Consider the following 25918-nt stretch of genomic DNA (forward strand, 5'->3'; position numbering starts at 1 on the left):
CGCAGAGCCCCACCTTTCCGTCCGGTTAACCCACCCCTCCGTTTAATCCTCTAACTACGGTTAGTTCAGTTACAGAAAGGAGGAGAGAGAACAGTGGAGGTGTTAAATCCAACACAAAGTCGCGTATAATAAGACGCGCGCAAAGCGATTTGGGATCCTCTGTAACGGCGTTTTCTTCTACTGGATTTCCTGTCGAGAGGTGTGAGAGTGTTTTTGGAGAGAGAGGGGGGTGTGAGAGTTTTTTGGTGGTTTCGGCGTAACGGTTCTTATCGATCAGCGATCGTTACACGAAGAGTGTGTGAAGCGAGAAAGAGTGGAAGTGGTGGGAGCTTTGTGTGATTAAAATCGTATTAACGGCTTATTAAGGAGTCATTAGTGTGCTTAATTATATCTATACATTCAGCTCAGCTTTATCTGCTTAGACCGAAGAGAGAGAGAGAAAGAGAGAGAGAGAGACACAGACAGAGACAGCGACAGAGAGAGAGAATCAGAATCGAGAGATTATCTGAGCTTTTGTTGTGGGAATTTTGAAATTTGTTGACTCGGGAGGGTACGACTTCAACGATGGCGAATCGGGAAGGTGAAATGGCTGTTGGTTTTCTCACACTTTCTCGGATTTTCCCGGAAAATTAAACCTTTTTTCCTTCCCATTTTTGTTTGGGTGTTTTGTTTTGCAGGCGGCGATCTGTATCCGGAGCTATGGAAGGCCTGCGCGGGCCCACTAGTCGATGTGCCTCGCGTCCAGGAGAGAGTCTTCTACTTTCCACAGGGGCACATGGAACAAGTGAGTTTTCCATCTTCCTTTTTTATATTTATTTAATTTTGTGTTTCTGCTTATGGGATTATAATCTTTTCGTCGAAATTGAAGGTTTTTTTGCTATTTTTGGGGATTATGTTTTAGCTGGAGGCGTCAACACCAACAAATCAGGAACTGAATCAAGGGATTCCGCAGTTCAATCTTCCCCCGAAGATTATTTGCCGCGTTGTTAACGTGACCCTATTGGTATTTCCTCTTTGTTTTCTTTAATTTGTGTTTGGTTGCTGAGAAAATGGAAGATTGGAAGTAGAAAACTTTTGTTTCTGATTCATGGAAAATGATAACTCAGATCAGCTGGATTTGTTAGCTGATTTCATCTCCAGCTGATTAGGGGGTCTAATGATTGGAAAGTCTTCAACTTTAAAATTTTTAGAATTTATATCTTCAATTTCCTGGATTTTCTCAGTAACCAAACATGTTGGGAATAATTTGTGAAATTGTTCTGTATCTTACCTTTAGTTGTCTGCAATTTTAGGCTGAGCAGGAAACAGATGAGGTTTATGCACAGATTACTTTAATTCCGGATGCAAATGTAAGAACCAAATGAACTTCCTGGTTAGATTTTCGCTGTCTGAGCAATATTTCTTTGTCATTATTAACAGTAATACGTTTATATGTTTAGCAAACGGAGCCTACTAGTCCTGATCCATGCCTTCCAGAACCTCAAAAACCTGCAGTTCACTCATTCTGCAAGGTCTTAACTGCCTCTGATACAAGCACCCATGGCGGGTTTTCTGTTCTCCGGAAACACGCCACTGAATGCCTTCCTGCACTGGTATATGTATTTTCTATTCTAGCTTTTGTTTTGGCTGTTCTTTCTTGGTCTCATTATTTCTTTCATTTGATTTCATGTCTGTACCTTTTCACCATGGGTCAATTTCTTTTTCAGGACATGACCCAGGCAACCCCAACTCAGGAATTGGTTGCCAAGGATCTTCATGGTTACGAGTGGCGATTTAAGCATATTTTCAGAGGTGATGTACTTCATTTTCCCTGCACTCTTGCAATTGTCCCAAATGCGGGATTTCATAATTATTAGGAGGAGATCATGAGTTGGACATCTTGTATGAAAAAAATTCAAACATGGTGAATGATGTATCAATTAACTTTATCGATTGTTGCTCACGGTTCATCTATTTGTGATTAACTGAACAGGTCAACCACGGAGGCACTTGCTTACAACGGGATGGAGTACTTTTGTCACCTCCAAGAGATTAAGTGCTGGGGATTCCTTTGTATTTCTCAGGTAAACATTGCCATTTGTTCTTGTCCCTTCTCTCTTACTGTTTTTGTCAACTAAATTTAACAGTGTAGCCTGGAAAATTGAATTTTGCACATCGTACGTGAGGCATGTATATTTTTCGGTCAAACATTCACTAATCTGTAGAAAATTGGTTTCCTAGAGGGGGCAACGGGGAGTTACGTGTTGGAGTTAGACGTCTTGCTCGTCAACAAAGCAGCATGCCATCATCAGTGATCTCGAGTCAAAGCATGCACGTAGGGGTTCTCGCAACTGCATCTCATGCAGTTGCAACCCAAACTCTTTTTGTCGTGTACTATAAGCCAAGGTATGTCGTATTATATTAACCTGCAGAATTTAAAATGTTTGTTGCGCTGAATCATTTAACACAGGATTTCTCATGGTCTATATCTTGATTTCCTTTTGAAATGTCCAGGACAAGTCAGTTCATTATCGGTTTGAACAAGTATTTGGAGGCTGTCAACAATAAGTTTTCAGTCGGAATGAGGTTCAAAATGAGGTTTGAGGGGGAAGATGCTCCCGAGAGAAGGTAGAAGTCAAATGCAGCAGTGCTATAGCATGTTTACTCGGTTTAATTTGTTTATGGGCTTTCTAATGTATTTTGTTCTATGTTCTTTCATTTTTCCAGGTTTTCAGGCACAATAGTTGGTCTTGAAGATATATCTCCTCACTGGGCAGATTCAAAATGGCGGTCACTTAAAGTAAACTCTTAGTACTGGTTTCCTTTTCTTTTTCTTGTTATCTTGTTCCTTTCTCCTTTCTTCCCCTTCTCCTTGTCCTGGACGTTAAATGAAAATTCTGACATAAATTTGCTCTTCTGAAATATCTTCCAGGTTCACTGGGATGAGTCTGCATCCATTCCAAGGCCTGATAGGGTATCGCCTTGGGAGATTGAACCTTTTGTGGCGTCTGTAATTCCGAGCCTTCCTCAACCATCTGTTGTGGTGAAGAACAAAAGGCCCCGACCACCCACTGAAATCCCAGCTCTAGGTAGGAACCTTTTTCTTTCTGTTTCCTAGTAACCAACTAAACAGCAACATTTCCCCCCTTTTTATCCTTTGCCTTGGATTAGGTTTTTTGGGCCAGAGTATTCTAACTTATATGGATATTAGATGCAATGAGTTCAACAGGGTCAGCTACGTGGAATTCTGGGCTGACACAGCCCCATGACATGTCAACACTGAGTGTCGCTGCTGAAGGCAAAAGAAGTGAAAATCATGTTGTATGGCATCATCAACAGGCTGACGTGATCAGCAATAACAACAATGTTCCAAGGACTCAGACTGATGGGGGATGGCTGTCTTCTCAGGCAGGTGGTTCTCCGCACATGTTCCAGGAAACAATGGAGGATAGTAAAAGTGTTTCTGCTTGGCCTGTTTTGTCTGGATATTCAACTCCAAACTCATCAAAGCCTAAAAATGACTCAATGTTTGACCATGTTGAAAAAGAGAAGAAAACTGAGATGGGTACTAGTTGCCGAATTTTTGGTATAGACTTTACTAGTCATTCGACATGCTTCCCTGCCATGGAGAAGGCACCTCCACAACCAATCAGTGGATCTACTGGAACCACTGAAGGACGTGTTAGTAACATGTTAGCTGCTGAGTCAGACCAGAAATCTGACCTTTCAAAGGCTTCTAAAGAAAGAAAACCTGGACAGTTGCAAGTATCACCTAAGGAGACACAAAGCAAGCAGAGTTGCTCTACTTCTGCCAGAAGTCGCACCAAGGTGCTCACAGTAGAATTATTTTTGTTTGTTTTTTATTCTGAAATATCAAGTATTCATGTTATAGATTTGAAGTCTTGAGCTCAAGTGCTGAGTTGTGGCGTTTGTATATCCCAAAAGGTTCAAATGCAGGGGATAGCTGTTGGCCGAGCAGTGGACTTGACGATGTTGGAAGGATATGATCAGCTTATAGATGAACTGGAGGAGATGTTTGACATTAAGGGACAGATTCGCCCCGGCAACATGTGGCAAATTGTCTTTACTGATAATGAAGGAGATATGATGCTTATGGGCGATGACCCGTGGTCGTAAGTATACTTTATTACAAAAAAAATAAAAAAATAAAAAAAAATAAAAAATCAAGGAGTTTGTATTTGGATTTTCCTAACATGTTTCCTTGTTTAGTTTAAAACCTTTGCGTCGTTATCTTTGCAGGGAGTTCTGTGACATGGTGAAAAGGATCTTTATTTGTTCGAGTCAAGACGTGAAGAAAATCAGCGCAGGCTGCGAACTTCCAATGTCGTCACTAGAAGTCGAAGGGGGGACGGTCATCAGCTCGGACTAACAACGGTCAGGTTGTTGATTTTTTAAATACGCGTTGGTTTTGTTGATTTTCGGGGCAGGTCTTTTGGTCGTTTGTTTGTGGAGGGAGGGAGGGAGGGAAGACTTGATTTTTGGGCAAAAAGGAGGGAGAGAAGATTGAAGTTGGAAGCAGGAGGAGAAGAGGACATCGGCTAATTGGTAGCTCGTTTTTTAGAGCTAGCTAGACTACATTTGACTGGAAATTGAAAAAAGGTGCAATGGCAATTATGTCATTGTCCTGTGTTTGGTAGTGGGTAGGATTAGGAATCTGTGAATATTCATTGTGGTGGGTCGTTGGAGTTGGGTGTTTTTAGGGTATCTTGTTCCATATGATGCTGTTGTAAATATATGTACTTTTGGCAGTGAAATGTTTTGGTGGATAGTGTCGGGAAATTTGGAAAAGTAATCAAAATTTGGATCTCATATAGAATTATAGTCACACCTTTAAATTTATGATAATTATAATAAAAAATTGATGTGAAAATACTAATATAACCTTAAATCCTATTCCACGACCAAAATATCCAATTTTGTTAGCCGCAAGCCAAGTTCGTCCTCTTCCCACGACTCGCTGAGTATCTCAGTCCCTCTTAACCAGCATATACCTCTGAAGACTCTAGTCCCTCGCTGACCACTCACATCCAAACAAATGGAACCAGAGTCGCCAATCCTTCTTCCAAATGCCACTGAGCTTATAGCCTCCGCATCTTCCAAAAGAACCACAAAAATAGCTCATAATATTTTATTTTTTTAGAAGAAAAACAGAGAAATTTGAAGAATGCTGTGGGTGGGTAATAAACTACTGAATATAAATGGTGCCTGGGTGCGCAGTAACCTTGAGGTGGTAGTCGGCGGCCCACCGGATGGCCTGCCGGGCATTCTGCAGCTCACCCTTCATCCAAACGCAGGGACGATGAGAAAGCAGACCTCCAATGGCGGTTTTGGCCCATGGGGTTTCTCTATGCCCACCTACACGGACATCCAAATCATCAAATCGAAAACTTGTTGGGCATTAGAGCTTTTTCAGTGTCAAACGCAGATTTCAGTTTCAAACGTAGATTGCAAGTTTTCCAACTCTTTAGTCCCAAAACTATCAGTTACGTTAAAACTTTATTGGGTGATGTTTTGTTGTTGTTGTTGGTGTTTGGTTGCTGAGAAAATCGGAGGGAATGAGAAAGTTTTTAGTCATTAAGGGCATGTTAGTATTTTTACATCAATTTTTTGTTATAATTATCATAAACATAAAATGATAGCTATAATTCTATATAGGTCCAAATTCTGGTTAATTTTTCCATATTTCCCGATAGTGACTGACATTATGCAGTATGCAATCTTCTGTTGTTGTATCAGTTAGTTAATTAATTAATATATATATATATATATATATTTTTTTTTTTAAAAGGGGGACAACTAATAGTAAGTCACGATTATTCACCTCTTTCAGAGGTTGGGAAGACTCACAGAGGCATTTCAGTCTCTTCCAGATCACAAGTCTAACTTTCACACCAGTAGCGGGTTTCGAACTCGTGACCTCTAGTTTCGTAATCCGTCCTTTACCACTGTACCACCACCTCATGGTTAATTAATTAATATTAGGCTTTGAATGATTTTTAATGATCATTTGCTAATCTGTGGGTGGTTTAGAACTTGTTTGAAAAATGTGTTTAAATGATTGAAAACGTTTGTTGAGAGAATGATTTTAGACCAAAAACATTATGTGCTTCCTTTAAGAAGCACTAGTTATGTGCTGCTTACAAGAAGCACTTTAAGTGTTTTTTTTTTTTTTTCAAAATTAACTTGTATTTTACCAAGGATTGGTTTAAAAAGAATATTTAAAAAAAAAAAATTCAATTGTTTAAAAGCACTCTTCAAACGAATTCTTATTCTCTTGTTCCATTTCCATGGGTTAGGTTAAGCGGATTGGATCACTAATTCCAATCTGCCCAAACCGATCAAATTCGATTGAATTTTGTAAATAATGAGTTAGAAACCAATAAATCGAATCTAATTTTACTCGGTTGTTAATTTCGTGTAGCTGATTGGATCACTAAATTTCGAATCCCGATATGATTGGATCAAATGACGGATCCAACTGAGCCAATTCAATCAAGTTTTATGGTCCAAGATGTTACTTGCTAGCCCAGCAAACAACCCCTTATGTCCATGGAGATTTCTCAGTTCTTAATCTTAGACAACTTCCTGCGCCCGCTGTTCGTGGTGATGTGAGTTATGGCAAGATTAGTGAGAATCTTTTTCGGGACCAACCGTTCATGTCGAGCCAATGTCATTGGAAGGCTTTTATTAAAGGAAGGGAGGGTACCAATGGAAATCGATGCTATTAAGAATGATCTGGCGTCTTTATGGAGGATTCCAAATTCTTGGCAATTGATTCCGTTGGGGAGGGTCCTAAGGGATATTTTGATCTTCATTTCTCCAAAGAAGAAGACATGCGGAGTGTGTGGGGGTGGTGGAACTTGTACGCTTCAGTTTGGTCTTTTTAGGTTATCTTAATGGCAACCGGATTTCAACCTAGTGACATCCTTTTTCAAACTCAGTGCACATGTATCGATTCAAATTTATGGGTTAAGCCAAGAAGATTGGCACCCTCCTATTCGTATGGAAATTGCTTGGGGTATGCGTACTCAATCATGCTAAAAAGGAACACTTATTTGGATATCATCCTATAATTCTAGTGGATGTGGATCTTTCTACAGATTTACCTGCGTTTATTATGGTTGAACGTTAACATGGCTTTTCTGTTGACATTATTTATGAGAATCTACCTCCGGCTTGCGGTCATAGCGGCCTTATAGGTCATACTACGAACAAATATAGAGCTTGAAAGATCATAATGAGGTGCTAGAAAAGAGGGACAAGGCTCATCAACGAGGACGCTCAAGAACTCGTCAAGTTTATCGTCCTAAACCATGTGTCCCCTAGTTAATACTTTTCATAGGGATCCTCTCTTATTACTAGTTAATACTAGTGATGATGCTTTTACTCCTGTGCTTAGTAAATCACAACAAAAGAAACTTGAAAAGAAGTAGAAAGTTGACGCTACTAGGCTAGAGGAACTTATATCACCAGAGCAGAAAGCCAAGTTATTTCTACTTCAAAATGAAGCTACTTTACTAAAATTTTCATGGTATTTGTAATTTTGATACACGTATGAAGCTTTCCAATGTTTGCCATTCTCATCATTTAGATATAGTTTGCATTTTTGAACTTATGGTTACTTTTGACTCTATTTCTCCTACGTATTGGGATTCTTTGGGTCTTCTTTTAATTACCGTTAATAATAGAGGTAACTTGCTGACTAATACTTAGGTTTTGTATTCTACGAATCATTGCTGCTTCTATGATTTCTTCTGCAGACCAACAAATTACTTTTTAGGCTTTTTTTGTTGTGTCCTTTCTCATTTTGTTATTGTTTATGCGGTTACTACTTCTAGTCGTCATCACGACTTGTGGTGTGATCTTTTGGAAAAGTTCGCTCTCATACTACTATACCCTAGATGACAATTGGTGATTTTAATGCTATCCTTTGAGCTCACATGTGAAGATTTTCATAATACTACTGAGCTATGAGATTTTACTCATATGGACACTCTTGGTTCTTTCTATACTTGCACTAATAATTGGGATGTTCGTGGTCACATGTAAATGTGTCTTGAAAATTTTAACCGGCCACAAAATCGGAAAGCATGTTAGGCAGGTGCCTAGGCGGGACTAAATGGAGCTAGCAGGTATGGGCGGGGTTGGACGGGGGTAGGTTGGCAAATGTTAAGACGCTGGACTCTAATTTTTAATTTTTTGTTGTAGAGTCGGGGTTATGCAAGAAAGAAGATGACTTGAGCTAGTCCCCACCATCTTTTTAATCCCACGGTTTCTTTTAACATTGTTCCACTGTTTTATAGTTGCACACTTTCTTTTGCCATGGTCCCCATCATTTTCATTTTTACTACTTTTATTTATATCCTTTTATTTCTTTCCTCTCTGAACGCAACATCAGTGTTTATTTATTATTATTTTTTGTAATGTTTTATTATTCTTTTTAATTTTAAGACTATACTATAAAATCCATAATATATTCTTATGTACCTAAAACTCTCATATTGCATATGTATATATACTTTTTTTCTTTAAATAACATATTATTTAATGTTCAAATTTAACTAATTTATATACTATATAATTAATTTACTCAAATTTGCCTAGTCCAACTAGGTGTTCGTCTAGGTCCCGCTTAGGCGCTAGGCCTTAACCCACCATCCGACTAGCCCGCCTAACGTCTTTTAGAACCTTGCTAGTTGTTCTGCTTTGCTAAGAGTTGTCTCAGAGCACAATTATCTTGTTTTTTCGGCCTTTGATGCTTTACCTAGGGGACCTCGACCTTTTTTATTTCAGTCCATGTGAACTTTACATTCTGGTTTCACTGATGTAAGGACTAAGGGCTGGCAGTCAAGTATTGCTCATGGATGTCCTATGTTTATTATGTTGCACAAGCTTAAAATTCTTAAGCGTTGTCTTCAATATTGGAATCCTAATATATTTTGTGATATCCATAGAAATGTCACTATTGCTATGGAAAAACTTAAATATTGTTTCTTCTAATGGAACTCTCAAAAGAGATTTAATGAGGAAGTTGTGGCCAAGATGGTTGTCCTTGATGCTCGAGTTATGGCTTACTGAGGGTGATCGTAACACACTTTTTTTTCCATGCTTATGCTCGAGGTAGGCTTCTTCTTCTAGAATACTACTCTTTTAGATGGTGATAGTGTGTTCTCTTATCTTATTGAGATTGTTGATCATGTGGTAAAGTTTTATTGTTCCTTATATAATTCTCCCTTCACTCCGAGTAGAATTGAGGATGTTTGTGGTGTTACTATGGTTAGTGAAAATGAAAATTCTACTATTTCTTGTTTGACTTCAGTTGATGAAATTAGAAATGCTCTTTTTTTCATGGATCATTCGAGTGCTCCCAAACCTAATGGTTTTTTTGGTTCTTTCTATCAGTTATGTTGGGATATCGTTGAATTGGCTAATATTGTTTTTGTACAAGATTTCTTTAAGCGGATGGTTATATCCAAATGCTAATTGTAACTTTGTGGGGCTTATCCCTAAATTCGAGGTGCCTGCCACTATCACTTAGTACGACCACTTGCAGTTGCAAACTTTCTGTTCAAGATAAGCTCTTAGCCGAGGTTTAAATTTGCTTTACTCTACTAGGCGGATTACTTCTATGTCAACTCCGCGGGGTTGTTGCCCTCCCATTCATGTGTTATGCGTTGATGATCTATTTATTTTCTCTTGTGGGAATGTTCGATCTTTTCGGTCTTTGCAGGATTTCCTTAACAAGTATGGTCGTGCTTCTGGACAATTTATTAATGCACATAAGAGCGCTTTTTATGTTCGGTTCACCTTTTCTCATCTTATGACTTTTGACTCGAGACATTTGCGCTTCGTTTGGGTGTTGCTCCCTTCACATATCTTGGTGTCCTAATTTTTCGTGGTAAGCCAAGGAGAATTTTCTTTTAATCTTTGGTTGATAAGGCTAAAGCCCGTCTCTCGGGTTGGAAAGGAAAACTTATTTCTATGGCTGGACGAGTTCAATTAGTGCAATCAGTTTATTAAAGTTTATTTTTGCATAGTTTCTCATTATATTAGTGGTCGACTGGCCTTTTGAAGCATCTCTTTACTTTTCGAAACTTTATTTGGTCTAGAGATTTGGCTTCTCGTAAATTGGTAATTATTAAATGGAATATGGTGTGTGGGCCTAAAATTAAAGGTGGTCTCGTGATTTAACTACTTTGAACTTGACGGCCTTGCTTAATTTTGGCTGGGGTTACTTTACAATCTTCTTCTTCGTGAGGTTCTTTTGCCCGCCAAAATTTTCCTCTCACGCCTTGCAAAACAAGATGTCTATTTGCAATCATCTGTGTAACATGGTTTGAAGGTGCTTTACTTGTTCTGAATATCAATAGTTGTTGGATTATTGGAGATGGAAGGCTAGTTTGTTTTTAGTTTGATAAATGGGTGAACAAGCTGATTATTAGCCTTTCATTATCTCTTGTCATTTCTTTTACAATTCTTCCTCGGGTTTCAAAGGTAATAAAAGCTCAGAGATCAGAGTTGGTCATTATAGATTTTTCAAGCTCATGAAATTTTTCATCATCTTGTACCCTTGACAACAATTGTGACAAATTGATTTGGGAAGCCATATCTTTCTGGGAGTTTTTCTTTATCTTTTGATTATGATCTAATTCGAATGAGACATAGTGATTGTGCTTGGGCAAAAGTTATTTAGCAGTATTTCATTCTGTCTCGACTATCTATTTTGACTCGGCCTGTTTTTCATGATAAACTTCCTAGTGAGGTTACAATGCAACCACGTCATACATCTTCGGCATCCATTTGTTGTGAAATCCCATTCCTGAAATTTATTGTTATAATCTACGTATTTGTATTATTGAGATTTTATATTATTTTTCGAGAATTTATTTTAAATTGTTTGAATTTATATTTTAACTAAACTAGTTACAAAGTTTGAAGTTTGAAAATTAATTGTTTAAAATCCGTAGACCTTTGGAGGTCCCCATTTATATTTTCGAATAGATCTTGAAACCACGAACGTATAAGCGAAATCCGTTTTCGAGTCTGAATTATAATGGTATAGTTACGGACATTTGAAGTTGTCTTACTAAACTATAGATTTTAAATCGATTAAACTTCCACAAGGAAGAAGCCTTATCAGATTTAAGCAAACATAAGAGGACCAATCAAATAAAAGGGGGGAATGAGGGGTGGGGGGAAGGTTTCTGAAAAAAAAAAAAAAAAAAAAGGGAAGGAAAAAGGGGTGCTGCTAACCCGTTAACCCGTAAACTTAAACTGCTTGTATCTCCTTCATCCAAGCTCTTTTTTGGGTGCTCTTGGTGTCCATGGAAAGCTCTTAATGAGCCCTACATCTCTGTAGTGTTAGATTTCAGAGGTTTTATCATTTTTCCGGTGATTCTAGCAACCATTTCCTTCGAGTGAGGTATGAAACTTCATCTACTCTTCATAACCTTCAAGTTGGTATGATGTGCTTTCGTATTCATTTTAGAGTGAGGTGTTTAGAACCCTAGAAATCCGGCTTTCTTTGGTGAATTTGGACGGTTTCCGGTTAGAATTTATCGTTGGCCTAGTTGTGAAAAGTGTTTCCTTTGTTGAGCTCTAGCTACCACGTAAATTTGAGCTCATTTAGTTAATGTTGAAAATTCAGGGTTTCTAAACCCTCCACTTTGACTAGCACCGCGTGTGGCGGTGTGTGGGACCGTCCACAAGTGTTGTCTAGGTACCAAATACCTTCTAGTGACCCTGTGAACCTATGTCTAGCTCGGTTTCCCAAAATTCCATTGTTTGGTGTGGTGATCAAATTGGACCGCCACTTGTTTGGGTGATTGACGATAATCCGACCGTTGGATTGTCACCAAACCTCAATGCATTATAGAACATTATTTTTAGTTAAGATTAGTATTAATTGAAGCCCTGTGAGGCTTTACGACTTATCTCGGTTAGTGACTTTAACATATGTGATATGGTTATTACCTTGAATTCTTATATTGGTATCATCTGTGAATATGACTTGGTTATATATATATATATATATATATAGATACATATAGCCATAAACCTATGTTTATTAAACATGATTTGGCTTGTGTACTGATGATGATCGTGATATGTGATTTGACGCGCATATTGGATTTGTATGATTGGCTTGATTTGATGAAAGGTGAGGGCTAGTGGTGGACCGTTAACCCATTGTCATGGGGTTGCTTCGAAATGTGTTTCACCCTCGTTTCATTATTTCATTTCTTGTTTCGTTGAGCCTTTATAACTTGAGTAACTTGATTCATGTGTTGTTTCATTGATTGGTTGTTATGCATTGTGCTTCACGATTCCGTTGAGTGATGGTCCGGAATCCCCTTTGGTGTCTTGGTTTAATTGGGTGGTCCGAAATCCCCTTTTTCCAGAGATGTAGTCTTCGGTCGAACTGCGTTCCTCTAGCCTAGTTTTTAATGTATATATGAACGATGGATTTTGGGAATCTTGTGGTTTGAATTGGAAGAACCGTTGGATGTCTGAGTGACTTCTACGGAGTTTTCAGCGACTTGATTATGATTCCATAAAGTATAATTTTATACTTGATATTTATAGATTGTGATCGTTGGTTTGTTTTTATTGAATATCCCATACTTGTATTATTGTCACTCACTTGTGCCTCGCAGCTTATATGAGTGCCTGATTTTCCAGTGTACCATTCCTATAATGTAGGCATTGATTTTACATGTGACAGGTCTGGGTAGATTACGAGAAACCGCTTGATATTTTGGTTCCGTTGAGTGGTCTGGAACCCGATGTTGTTGGATTCCATTGAGTGGTCCGGAATCCTTGCTCTTGTTCATTTCCATAAGGTTATCTTAGAATCCTAAATTCGCGTGGATAGGAATTACCCACAATAGATATTGTGAATATAAATTAGAATTACCATGTTTATTACTCATAATCCAAGTGGGGAATTATATAGGGTTCCTTGGTTAAATTCATGAAATGTTGTGTTATCGCATTGTTTGATTAACGTAATCAAATGCTAAGATTGTGCATCTTTGATTCACGAATTGATTAATTGACGGGATTGTGGAATGACGTTGGATATGAGTGTTGTTATTATGATTATTTTAGTTGATTAATGTTTCTAGAGAATAATATTGTGCATTGTTAATTCTTTAATATGTTACACGCTATGAATTGTGATTTTATGTGGGAAACTTGATGATTTATGTGATGGATGAAGTGGAAATGTTATTCGTCATGTGGGATTATTATGTTGGATATCATTGTTATTGTTATGATTAGACTTGTTGATAAATATGGTGAGAGAATATGATTGTGCTTCGTCGTTTGTCTTTGAAATATTGCATGATATGCATTGTGGTATTTTGTTGGGAGATAACAACTTATGTGATGAATGTTCGAGTATAGTGAAGTAATGAACTACGAATGGCTTGATCCTTATTTAGGGTACGTAGGCAGCCTGACGAGGATGTTAGATGCAACCATAAAGTCTACGAAGAATTATTGCACAGTTGGATCTTAAGTTATGTTTTGCCTTTTTCCGGAGGCGGGGCATGTTAGAGACGGGTATTTGGTGACGTCACGTGTCAATCCTAGACGTATGTTGGGATCGGGGCGTGACATTTGTTGTCTTTGTCATGTTTATGAGGAATGTACTGCTCATCTTTTTTTCCAACTACCAGTCTTCTAAGCAACTTTGAAAGTGGTTAGCGTATTAATTTGGTACATGTTTGCCTGTTTCAAATTCTTTGGCTATTTTTTTAGGATGTTTTTGTGTGTGCGTAACTGCTTTTTCCTTCCGTTGCACAATGTTTGAGTCTTTGCGAGTTTTTTTACTATTTCGGCTATTTAGAAAGCTTGAAATAAGTTTAATTTTAGGTTCATTCAATCTATTTCCAACGTCTTTGCATGTCCATTATTTCTGACCTTGTCCACGGCTGGAGGTTTATTACAAGATACTCTCAAGGTTTAGATACTCATATCATTTCTTCTTAGGGATTCAACATATTTCTTCCAAGGCCCCTACTATTTTCCCCGTGTTATGGTCTCCTCCTTGGTATCTGATAGGAGCATATTCATGCGACTTAAATGGCTTGTTCTCGTACATTTACGTTATGTTTCTTTAGTTATTTTAGTTCTTTATGCTTCTTTTGTGTGTTTTCAGGTTCTAAGGGCTTAGGGAGCAAGAAAGTGCATTTTGAGGCCATTTGGAGCATTTTTGGGCATGGATTGGATAGCTTATCCATGGAGCGAAGAGGATGGACGAATTTGAAGGCCTTGTATTCACTTTGGACATAAAACAAAGGGCCTAGCCCATTCTCTCTTATTCTCTCCCTTATGGCCATGCATTTCCTTCCAATTCCAAAACCCACAATCACTTCAAAGTCCATGCAAATCCATATTCAACACCTTAAACTACAACCATGCATCATTACACCACCTTCTCCATCTTTATTCCACATATAATTCACCTTAGCTATCACATTCACACACATGCAATTACAAAACACCATCAAAGCCGTGCTACCCCCCTTTGTTTCCACCAAACACATGCACTCAAACAAAGCCAACTTAGCTAACCCTACATGCATTTTTTATTCACTCTTCATCATTGCATACATCACCAAACACTTCCATTCTAGCCGTGTATCCCTCCATTTTTTGCACCTTTCCTCCTTGCAATTCCACATGCTTTCATCATCATAACCCACCTACAATCCACCTAATTCACAAAACTTTTCCCAACAAACAATTTCACCAAACACATGCACCAAAACCTCCATGCCGTGGGTTCCCTTGCCTTTCCAGCATTTCCCTTGTGCAATTCCAGCTTTCCACCCACTTTCCTAGCTGATTTTCACATGCATTGCAGCCACATTCTCACCCACTCTCTCCCTATATAAACCACACACACTTCATTCATTTGGATTGATTTTCATTCCCCATTCAAATCTCTCCATTACTCACTCTTCCATACACATTTTCAGTTACAAACACTTCCATCTTCTCCCTAGCCGTGAGTCTCTCCATTTTCTGCACCATTCCCTTCCCTTTCTCCTCCATTTCTTCCATTTCCATAATCCCCCAAACCACTCATCCCCCAAAAACTCACCTTAGACCTTGTGCGACAAAAAACGAAGAAGAGAAGAGTGCCTAAACGTTCATACAATTCAAGTTTGAGTTGTTGGAATGTTTAGGTGTTTCTTTGATTTCAATGTTTAAATTCAATTTTCTTTGTTTTGTAATGGAAGAGAAGAGTGCCTAAACGTTCATACAATTCAGTTTGAGTTGTTGGAATGTTTAGGTGTTTCTTTGATTTCAAAGTTATGAGGAACTAAACCCCCTTTAGCTAGGGGGTGATTCGAAACTATGTTTATATTTGCAATTTGAATTGATTACGTTTGGTTGGAATTTCATAAGTTGTGGATTCAATTCGTTTAACTGTTTGATTAATAACTTATTTATGTATGTTCATTGAGATTGCAAGCTTAATTTTCATGCATAAATATGACGCTAGAATATAAGTGAATTTCACCTAATCGCTATGAACTTATATTCACAAGTAGTGGAGGTTGCTTATAAACAATCGCGTTAAACGAATTCTTGGCATAAGTTTCATGCGTATTCCATAGTAACGAATGCCTCGTCGATGTTTATGATTTCCGTTGAACTTAATGATCTTTGTTGAATGTCTCTATCATGCGTATTCCATAGTTAGGGACTTTGATTAAGAATAATTTGGTTGTAATGCGTATTCCATTCAATCCAACGAATTTAGGGAAATCTGAAAGTTAATCTAAGCGGATCTAATTAACTTGGAGCATTGAGTTTCACAACTTATCGAAAGACCAACTGAGAATCAATTTTGTTTGCAAGTGTAACATGTGTGGAGAAGAACCCCTTGGCTATTCCATCATCCATATTTTTATCACATTCATATTTACATTTTGCATTTAATTATATTCTGTCTTTTTAATTTAATATCGTCCAACCACAATTCCCCCCCTATTTTGTTAAGTCTTAATCATTCGTATTTGTTTTATTTTTGTATCTTTAAGCTTTTGGAGTCATAAACAATTGCAAATTCGTCTAAATCAAGTTCTAGCTTCTATTTGAGTCAATTTGATTGTTTTAGACAATTTGAGTTTTTCAAAGCCATTCTGAGTCATAGTAGTCTTGTTAAGAGTATTTTAATTTAGTTTTTATGTTTTTAAGTCAATTTAGAAGGTTTTAGCAAGCCCTCCTAATCCCCGGTCTAGAACGATCCCTCACTTATCCATTCTACTACAATTGTCAAACGAGGGTTTAATTTGAGTGTCAAGTAATTCTCGCATCAAATTTTGGCGCCGTTGCCGGGGATTAGCAACTTTGCTAATCCTTTGTCTTTATTTTTATATTTTTTTTAGTTTTTCGTGCATTCTTATTTCAGATTCTTAGTTTGTTTGTTTCCTTGTTTTTTAGGTACTGTGTATGACTCGTCGCTCTCGGCCTATTATAGAGAACATCTCCGACTTTGATGGTGATTTTGAACGCACTTTGAGGAGAACGAGGAGTCAACAAGAGCCACCACAACCTCCACCACAACCTGGGCTTGAAGAAGACGAAGTAGGTGTAGAAGAAAAGCCCACGGATCAGATTTTTGAAGAAGAACAAGCCATGGCAGCAGATAATAGAACCATCAAGGAGCTTTCGGCCTCGGGTTTGGATAATGCATTGCCTCTTTGTATCCAATACCCCACGGCTGCAGAGGGGAAGACTGAGGAATTTGAACTCAAATCCAGTTTGTTACACCATATTCCGAAGTTCCATGGCTTGTCTATGGAAGACCCCAACAAACACTTGAAGGAGTTCGAGGTGGTTTGTTCGAGCATGACCCCCGTCAATGTGGATGGGAGTATATTGAAGATGAAGGCCTTTCCATTTTCACTTATGGACAAGGCCAAAGATTGGCTCTACGAACTAGCCCCGGGAACTGTGACTTCGTGGGAGAGTATGAAGCGTGCTTTCTTGGAGAAATTCTTCCCTACTTCGAGAGTGATTCTCCTACGGAAGAAAATTAGTGGTATTCAACAGAATCATGGTGAGACATTCCCGGCTTATTATGAGCGCTTCAAGGGCCTTGTAGCTTCATGTCCTCAACATCAAATGAAGGAGGAACTTCTCCTTCAATATTTCTATGAGGGCCTCCTTCCTATCGAACGTTAAATGCTTGATGCATCAGCGGGAGGAGCATTGGTGGACAAAACACCAAGGGATGCCAAGATTCTCATAGCCAACCGAGCGCTCAACGCTCAACAATATGAAGGAGTGGGTCAAAGGGAAGCCCCACGACAACAAAGTGTAAATGAGGTGAGTGCTATTTCTGAAATTCAATCACAACTTGCTAATCTTACTTCTCTTGTTTCTCAGGTTGTGATTGGTCCAAAAGCACAAGAACACCAAGTTTGTGGCGTGTGCTCAATTCAAGGGCATCCATCCGACAAGTGCCCTCAACTAATCGAGAATGGTGGGTGGGAATCTGCCAATGCAATTGGTTTCCAAGGACAAAATCAAAACAACCCATACTCGAACACTTACAATGCCGGATGGAGGGACCATCCAAACTTCAAATGGAGGGAGCCACAATAAGCTGCCCAACAAGGAGGATTTAGGCCAAACCCCCCTGGTTTTTATTCCAAGCCGTATGCACCCCAACAACCCCAACAACCTTCGGCATCATCTCATTCAGGTACGTCCTTGGAAAGTGATCAAGCTATGCAATTACTAACCTCTATTTCGCAGGGGTTGCAAAATCAAAACAACCGGATAGCAAATAACGAGAAGGAGATGACGGATATGAAGAAACAAATAGGGCAGATTTCTGAGTTCCTTGGACAGATTAGAGAGCAAGGAAAGCTTCCTAGCTCAACCACAGTCAATCCAAAGGGAGGATTCGAATCCACCAAGGCCATCACCCTAAGGGGTGGAAAAGAAGTTGGGACCGAGCCAAACAATCCCAAATCTGCCCAGAAAGTAGATGAAGAGACGACACAACCTGAGGCAGATCACCCTAACTCGGCCAAATCAGGTAATTTAAGTTCAAATTCATGTACTTCACGTCCTAATCTGCCCAATGTACCTTTTCCTCGCAGGTTCATGCAAGAAAAAAAGGAAGAAAGCGAGAAGGACATTCTTGAAACGTTCCGGAAGGTGCAAGTGAACATACCGCTTCTCGATGCAATCAAACAGGTTCCAAAGTATGCTAAATTCCTCAAGGACCTATGCAATACAAAGAGAAGAAGGGCAAACAAAGAGGTAGTGAAGGTAAGCGAGAATGTGTCCGCTGTTTTGCAACGTAAACTGCCTACCAAGTGCAAAAACCCCGGTAGTTTCACGATTCCTTGTGTGATTGGACATAATCGTTTTGAACATGCCATGCTTGATTTAGGTGCATCCATAAATGTCATGCCTTATTCTATTTATGCATCTATGAATTTGGGTGAATTAAAACAAGATGGTGTAATTATACAATTGGCCGATCGTTCTAACGCGTATCCAAAAGGAGTTTTGGAAGATGTGCTTGTGCAGGTGAACCATTTAATTTTTCCGGCTGATTTCTACGTCCTAGACATGGAGGATTCAGCCCATTCTACATCTTTGCCGATTCTACTTGGTAGGCCATTCATGAAGACGGCCCGAACGAAGATTGATGTATACAAAGGCACCTTGACAATGGAATTCGATGGGGAAGTGATTGATTTTAATATTTCTGAAACTATGAGATATCCCGTTGATGACCATTCTTGTTTTTCCATTGATGTTATCGATTCTTTGGCGCAGGTATACCTTGAAGAATTGAACGAGGACGCCCTGGAAACAACCATTACTAAGGCCATAGAGCGCAAAAATGAAGGATTTGGGCCAATGCAAGGCCACGGCAAGGAGGAGGAATTCTTTGCAATGGGTTCTAGTGAAGAAATAATTGAGGTTGTGGCAGCCCTTGAGTCATTGCCACAACAATATGGTAAGGTTCCACTCTCACTTTCAAATTCAGTTTCCACTAAGATGCTACCTTCTGTTGTTCAGGCACCATCGCTTGAACTTAAGCCGTTGCCGGACCATTTGAAGTATGTGTTTTTGGGAAAAGGCGAAACATTGCCCGTCATCATTTCATCAAGTCTCACGGCAATGGAGGAGGAGAAGCTTGTGAGGGTGCTGCGAGAGCACAAAACGGCCATAGGGTGGACTTTGGCCGACATTAAAGGAATAAGCCCTACCACATGCATGCACCGTATACTTCTTGAGGAGGGGGCTAAACCAACTCGAGAGGCTCAACGCCGTCTCAACCCTCCGATGATGGAAGTGGTGAAGAAGGAAATAATCAAGCTTTTGGATTGCGGAGTGATCTACCCTATCTCCGATAGCCGTTGGGTCTCTCCAGTTCAAGTCGTTCCCAAGAAGTCCGGAGTAACTGTTATCAAGAATGATGAGAATGAGCTCGTGCCTACACGCATTCAGACTGGATGGCGAGTATGTATCGATTACCGGAAGCTAAATGCCATGACTAGGAAAGATCACTTTCCTTTGCCATTCATCGACCAGATGCTCGAAAGGTTAGCCGGTCATGCTTTTTACTGTTTTCTTGATGGATACTCTGGATATAACCAAATTGTGATAGCCTCGGATGATCAAGAGAAGACCACATTCACATGTCCCTTTGGAACATTTGCTTATCGTCGCATGCCATTTGGCTTATGCAACGCACCGGCCACTTTCCAAAGGTGTATGGTAAGTATATTTTCCGATTTTGTTGAAAAGATCATTGAGGTTTTCATGGATGATTTCAGTGTATTTGGGAGTTCATTTGATAATTGCTTGGATAATCTGACCTTAATTTTGAAACGATGTGTTGAAACTAACCTTGTCTTGAATTGGGAGAAATGTCACTTTATGGTGAAACAAGGTATAGTTTTAGGACATATTGTTTCAGAAAAAGGAATTGAAGTAGATAAATCGAAAATAGACCTTGTACGTCACTTACCCTCTCCTACTTCGGTTAGAGAGGTACGTTCGTTTCTTGGCCATGCAGGGTTCTATAGGCGTTTTATCAAGGACTTCTCCAAGATGTCCAACCCTCTTTGCCGATTGCTTCAAAAAGATGTGCCATTCAAGTTTGATGAAGAGTGTAATTCGGCATTTAACCAACTCAAGGAGAAGCTAGTCTCGGCCCCCATTATTGTACCTCCAGATTGGAGCCTTCCGTTCGAGCTCATGTGCGATGCATCCGACTATGCATTAGGAGCTGTTCTAGGACAAAGAAGAGACAAGCGGCCGCATGTCATATACTATGCCTCTCGGACTCTCAATGATGCCCAATTGAACTACTCCACGACGGAAAAAGAACTTCTAGCTGTGGTTTTTGCTTTAGATAAATTCCGTTCATATTTAATTGGTACTAAAGTAATCGTTTATTCTGATCATGCAACTTTGAGGTACTTGATCACGAAAAAGGAAGCAAAGCCGAGGCTTATCCGTTGGATTCTTCTTCTTCAAGAATTTGATATTGAAATCCGGGATAAGAAAGGAAGCGAGAATGTAGTGGCTGACCATTTAAGCCGAATGATCCACGAGGAGCATGAACATGCCGTACCTATCCCTGAAACTTTTCCCGATGAGCAGCTGCTATCCATTGAGGTAAGTGAACCATGGTATGCAGATTTAGTGAATTACTTGGTGGCTAAACAAATTCCAAATGAACTAAACAAGCACCAACGTGATAAGCTTAAAAATGATGCACGTTTCTATGTTTGGGATGACCCTTATTTGTGGAAGTATTGCTCAGATCAAATTGTACGTAGATGTGTGCATGATTCTGAATTTCACTCAATTCTAAGCTTTTGTCACACATATGCATGTGGTGGTCATTTTGGCACACAACGCACTGCCCTCAAGGTTCTAGAGTGTGGTTTTTATTGGCCGACTATATTTAGGGATGCTAGAACCTTTTGTATGTCTTGTGATCGTTGCCAACGAATGGGTAACATAGGTACCAAGGACCAAATGCCGCAAACCCCTGTCTTTAATGTTGAAATTTTTGATGTTTGGGGCATTGATTTCATGGGCCCTTTCCCTCCATCTTATGGTTTCACTTATATCTTGCTAGCCGTTGATTATGTTTCTAAATGGGTGGAAGCAAAAGCCACCCGTACTAACGATTCTAAGGTGGTTGCAGATTTCGTGAAAACTAACATTTTTGCTAGGTTTGGAATGCCGAGAGTAATCATAAGTGATGGAGGGTCTCACTTTTGCAATCGGACCATTGAGGCGTTGCTAAGAAAGTACCATGTCAACCATAAGGTATCCACACCTTACCATCCTCAAACAAATGGCCAAGCCGAGGTGTCTAACCGAGAAATCAAACAAATTTTGGAGAAGACCGTTGGACCAACAAGGAGGGATTTGAGCTTACGTTTAGATGATGCACTGTGGGCATATCGTACGGCATACAAAACACCCATTGGGATGTCACCTTTTCGGCTCGTCTATGGTAAGCCATGTCATTTGCCCGTAGAGTTAGAGCACAAGGCACATTGGGCCGTGAAGACTTTCAACATGGACATAGATGCAGCGGGAGTTCATAGGAAGCTCCAATTGAATGAACTTGAGGAGATTCGGAATGAAGCCTATGAGAATGCCCGGATGTACAAAGCCAAGACCAAAGCATTCCATGATAAAATGATTCGAACCAAGACCTTCACAGTTGGGCAGAAAGTGTTACTTTTCAACTCTCGCCTACGTTTGTTTCCTGGTAAGTTGCGTTCTAAATGGATTGGCCCGTTTGTTGTTACTAATGTTTTCCCTCATGGTGCAGTGCAAATCAAAAGTTCAAGGACGCAACAAGAATTCAAAGTGAATGGGCATCGATTGAAGCCCTATTACGAGATGGTTGAGGAGCATGTCGTGGAGGAGGTACCCCTCCATGCCGTGGAACCTAGTCAAGCTTAAACGGAGGTACCGTCCGGCTGCAAGACGTAAAAGAAAGCGCTTCGTGGGAGGCAACCCATGCATCCGAATAGAGAAGAACTTGGAAACCCCTTTAAGAGACTTATTTTTATTCCTTTCTTTTTCTTACTTTGCTTTCTTTCTCGTATTTGTTTATTTGCTTGCTCTGTTGTGACTTTCTGCTTAAAACATTGAGGACAAAGTTTGATTTAAGTGTGGGGGGGTAAACAATTTGTATTTGCATGAATTTCGTGGGATTTATTCACCTTCACTTAGAATGTTGTTTCTTACTGTTTTAAGCGTTTTTAGAGTGTTTTAGTGTGTTTTATAGTGTCTTGGTATAAAACTCCGAAAATTTAAAAAAAAAAATAAAAAAATAAAAAAAAATTTCTTTTGAAAAACCCAAAAATATGTGTTTTTAGAGTCATTTGAGTCATTTTGGTGTTTGTTTGTGTCTTAGCGCTACTTGGGAGGCAACCCATGCATTCAACAAAGGAAGACTTAGAAAGCACTCCAAATCCAGATTCCTAAAAAAACTCTTCTCTTTGTTGCTATTTCGTTTCTGCCTTGTTAGGTTGTTTAGTTGTTATTGTTTGTTTGTTTATTAATTGTGTGAGTCTATGATTGTAACATTGAGAAAATGTTTGATTTATTGATAGGCACTGCTAAACAAAGAAAGATGGTGCTTCACAAAGGGTGTTTGCTTGAGGCCCCACTACGTGGCTTTACTCTTGAAGCGGAAGGCGTAGGAACAGAAGGCGTAGGAACAGAAGGCATAGGAGCAGAAGGCATCGGAGCGGGAGGCATCGAAGATAGAGCATTCCAGGCTTCAATACTTGGCCAAGCGCTGGATGAGCCAGGAAAAAGGTGCCTCTGGAGGAAAGACGAGAACCTTTGACGGTCACTGTGAATCCGACCTTCAGACTCTTGCAGCTCATCAAGCTTCCTCTTCATGCCCGTCGAATAGTTGTTTGCAAGCACGTGCAAACTTCTATTCTCATACTTCAGCTGCTGGATCTCCTGCTTGAGACTTTCCACCTCTGCCATCAATGATTCCACCTGACGGGAGCGGGCAAGCAGGCGTTGGCCCATGTTGGAGCTGTTGTGGCGTCCTGCATCACGGAGTCTTCACCTGTGAGAGGACCGTTAGAAGAAAAGAAAGAAGGGCGCCATACGTTACCTTGACGCGGTGCGCCCGTATCACTGCTAAGGCTCAATTCCAAGCTAAGGTTCGATGAGTTTGCCATTTTTTTCAAAAGTGTTCAAAGAGAAAGGATGGAGTTAAATTTCAAAGGGCCGGAGTTGATTTTCAAGAATGGGAATTCTTCAGAGTGTGTGTGTTGGGGTGATTGATAGCTCTATAAAAAGCCAAGGCGACGCGTCCCCCGATTCAAAGAGCCAGATTTTCCGGCGTAATTTAGGCGACGCTTTCTCGGCTTTTCAGAAACACGTGGAGGCCATCATCGCAACTACACCTCTTTAGCCGACAAGCGCAAAGTTCGGCGACGCTTTCTCTGCTTTTCAGAAAACGCGTGCAGCTTTGTCAAAAGGAGCCGCATCCGCACTACTACGTGTTGTTCAGAAAGCAAAGGGGCGTCGTTCAGAAATCGAAGGGGCACCTGCTCAGAAATCGAAGGGGCGCCTGCTCAGAAATCGAAGATGCGTCGTTCAGATATCGAAGAGACATTTGTCGACAAGGGTAAAAACACAGTACCACCACTTGATATTTTCTCTATATATGTCGACCTTCGTCTTTTATGGCAAGGCAAACCTGAAGAGAATGCCCAACTCTCCCTCACCTCTGAGGGCGCTCTCCCAGCAAAGCCTTTCGCAATACTCAATTCTTTCTTCTTCCCCAAAGATGATACCAGATGTCTGGAGTACAGATGACCCAGGAGGAATCAGCACAACAAATACATGTGCTGATTCAACCAACCGCTTCTTCAAAAGCAAAGGTATCTCATATCATCAAGGTCAAAAGCAAAAGTATCTCATATCATGCTCTTTCCCTGTCTTTTTCTTTGTCCTTGTTCTTACTCGCATGGCAAAGTAAAACAAGCAATCAGCCGGCACTTGGAGTCAGTCTTCCGTTCTGGAGCCAACTGCCTAGAATCTATTCCTGATTGCTTACCTAGCGTTGCTCTCGAGTAGTCATCTTCAATGGTTGATACACTTCCGGAGAAGGGACCACTTCTGCAAAGGGGAGCGAGTAAGGCAAGTGAAAATGATACATTGAAGCATGTGGAGACAAACATAGGCTGAGTTATCCTCCAACCCTTTTCAATACGAATTGGAAAGATTGAACAAAGAAACAGACCAAAGGGGTAAGCTCAGACCTTCGGGGAAGACCAAAAGAACCATCCTGCTGCCCAGTTCAAGAAGTAGCACAAAGGAAAATCAACGATGGGCAGAAACCAGTTCAAGAGTAAGCCTGTGGAATCACAAAGATCAAAAGCCTCAATGCAATTACCAAGGAGAAGATGGAATTTACACTCTATAACCAGATTTGCGTCTCTAAACTCTTCTCTTTGTTAATTACATTCTGCCATGTTTAGTATGTTTAAGTGCTTTTTGTGTATTTACTTATGCTTTGTGTGAATCTATGCTTAAAACATTGAGGACAATGTTTGATTTAAGTGTGGGGGGGGTAACTAAGTATGTTGATGCAAATTCGTTGAATTTTATCACCCATAACTTCAAGTGTTGTTCCTTGCTGTTTTAAATGTTTTTAAGGTGTTTTTAAACTGTTTTAGCGTGTTTTGTTTTATAACTCCGAAAATCACATAAAAATTTGAAAAACATTTTTTTTTTTGAAAAGCCTAAAAAGAGTGTTTTGAGTTGTTTTTGTGTCTTAGGGAACCTTCCAACGTTATGATGAGGATTTGGTTTGTAATTGCATGACTGTTAAAAAGAGTTATAAACATGGATGAAAGTTTGATTTACTCTTGGTATATGTTTAGTTATGGTTATAATGTATGACTTCACATGCAATCATAAAAGAAAAATTCGTTTTTGTAACATGCTTGAAGGAAGGAACTCATAATAACGCTACATCCCTGTGAGACTCGAGCCATTACCTTCTTTGGAGAGTTATATTCTGTGATTCTTTGTTTTCTAAAGTTGTTGCATGATCTCATTATTCCTTGCTTGGTTGCTACTTAGAATGCAATTGTATCATGATAGAACTAAATGCTAGAACTTATATCCGTTTCATTCAAAGCATGACATTGAATTGCATAACATATATCAAGATGAAGTTGTGTAGTTGCCACCATAGCCAAATAGCCTTACTTCCCATATTTCGTATATGTTGTAAGTTTTAACCCCGTTGAGCCTTGTTTAGCCCATGTTCTTTGTTAACCCATATCATCCTCACCTAGCCTAGATCAGGACCATCCGTACCCTTGTTCTTGAAGCATAGTAAGCATGACGGATAATGAATTCCTTTTGATTAATATGTTGCAGAAAATAAGTGTGGGGGAAGGGATTTTTTTTTGTGTGTATGTATGTGCCTAAGTCTTAAAGGAGGCACGGAAAAAAAAAAATGTGAGAAAAAGAAGAAGAAAAGAAAGAAAAAGAGTGAAAATAAGTGAGAATGGACTCACAAGTGTGATTGTTGAAGAAAGGGCCCAAAAAAGTTGAATATGGCCCTAAGTTTTGTGACTTCCCCTTGGGTGTTCAAAGTTGACTTCTGCGTTCTAAAGGGAATTCTAAGTACCTAATTCAATACTTTGCTCACTATTGCTTTAAGAATGTTTGTTTATCCTTCACCTTTCATTGTTAGCCAATACCCTAGCCCCGTTACAACCCTTTGACTTCTATCTTGATTGTTATGTGTTTCAATTTGTGGAGTTTGAACTTGGTATAAGCTTATGGTGTCACTGGTTCTCGCTTCTAAGTAGTAGCATTCCATTCATGAGATCATACCTAAACA

The 25918-nt window shown here is 39.6% G+C and overlaps 1 protein-coding gene across 1 annotated transcript; it reads left to right on the plus strand.

Moving 5' to 3' along the window:
• The first annotated feature begins 221 nt into the window (after nucleotides 1–221).
• Nucleotides 222–4821, plus strand: LOC137712637 (auxin response factor 9-like). The gene is made up of 14 exons (XM_068451750.1): nucleotides 222–580; nucleotides 678–784; nucleotides 902–1003; nucleotides 1293–1349; nucleotides 1440–1592; nucleotides 1707–1791; nucleotides 1973–2063; nucleotides 2221–2385; nucleotides 2494–2607; nucleotides 2707–2779; nucleotides 2912–3068; nucleotides 3191–3807; nucleotides 3925–4112; nucleotides 4240–4821. The coding sequence occupies exons 1-14, from the start codon at nucleotides 565–567 to the stop codon at nucleotides 4367–4369; spliced, it is 2055 nt and encodes a 684-aa protein (XP_068307851.1). The 5' UTR covers nucleotides 222–564; the 3' UTR covers nucleotides 4370–4821.
• The last annotated feature ends 21097 nt before the right edge of the window (nucleotides 4822–25918 follow it).

The sequence above is a fragment of the Pyrus communis genome, chromosome 13 (genome assembly GCF_963583255.1).
Source record: "Pyrus communis chromosome 13, drPyrComm1.1, whole genome shotgun sequence".
Classification (NCBI taxonomy): Eukaryota; Viridiplantae; Streptophyta; class Magnoliopsida; order Rosales; family Rosaceae; genus Pyrus; species Pyrus communis.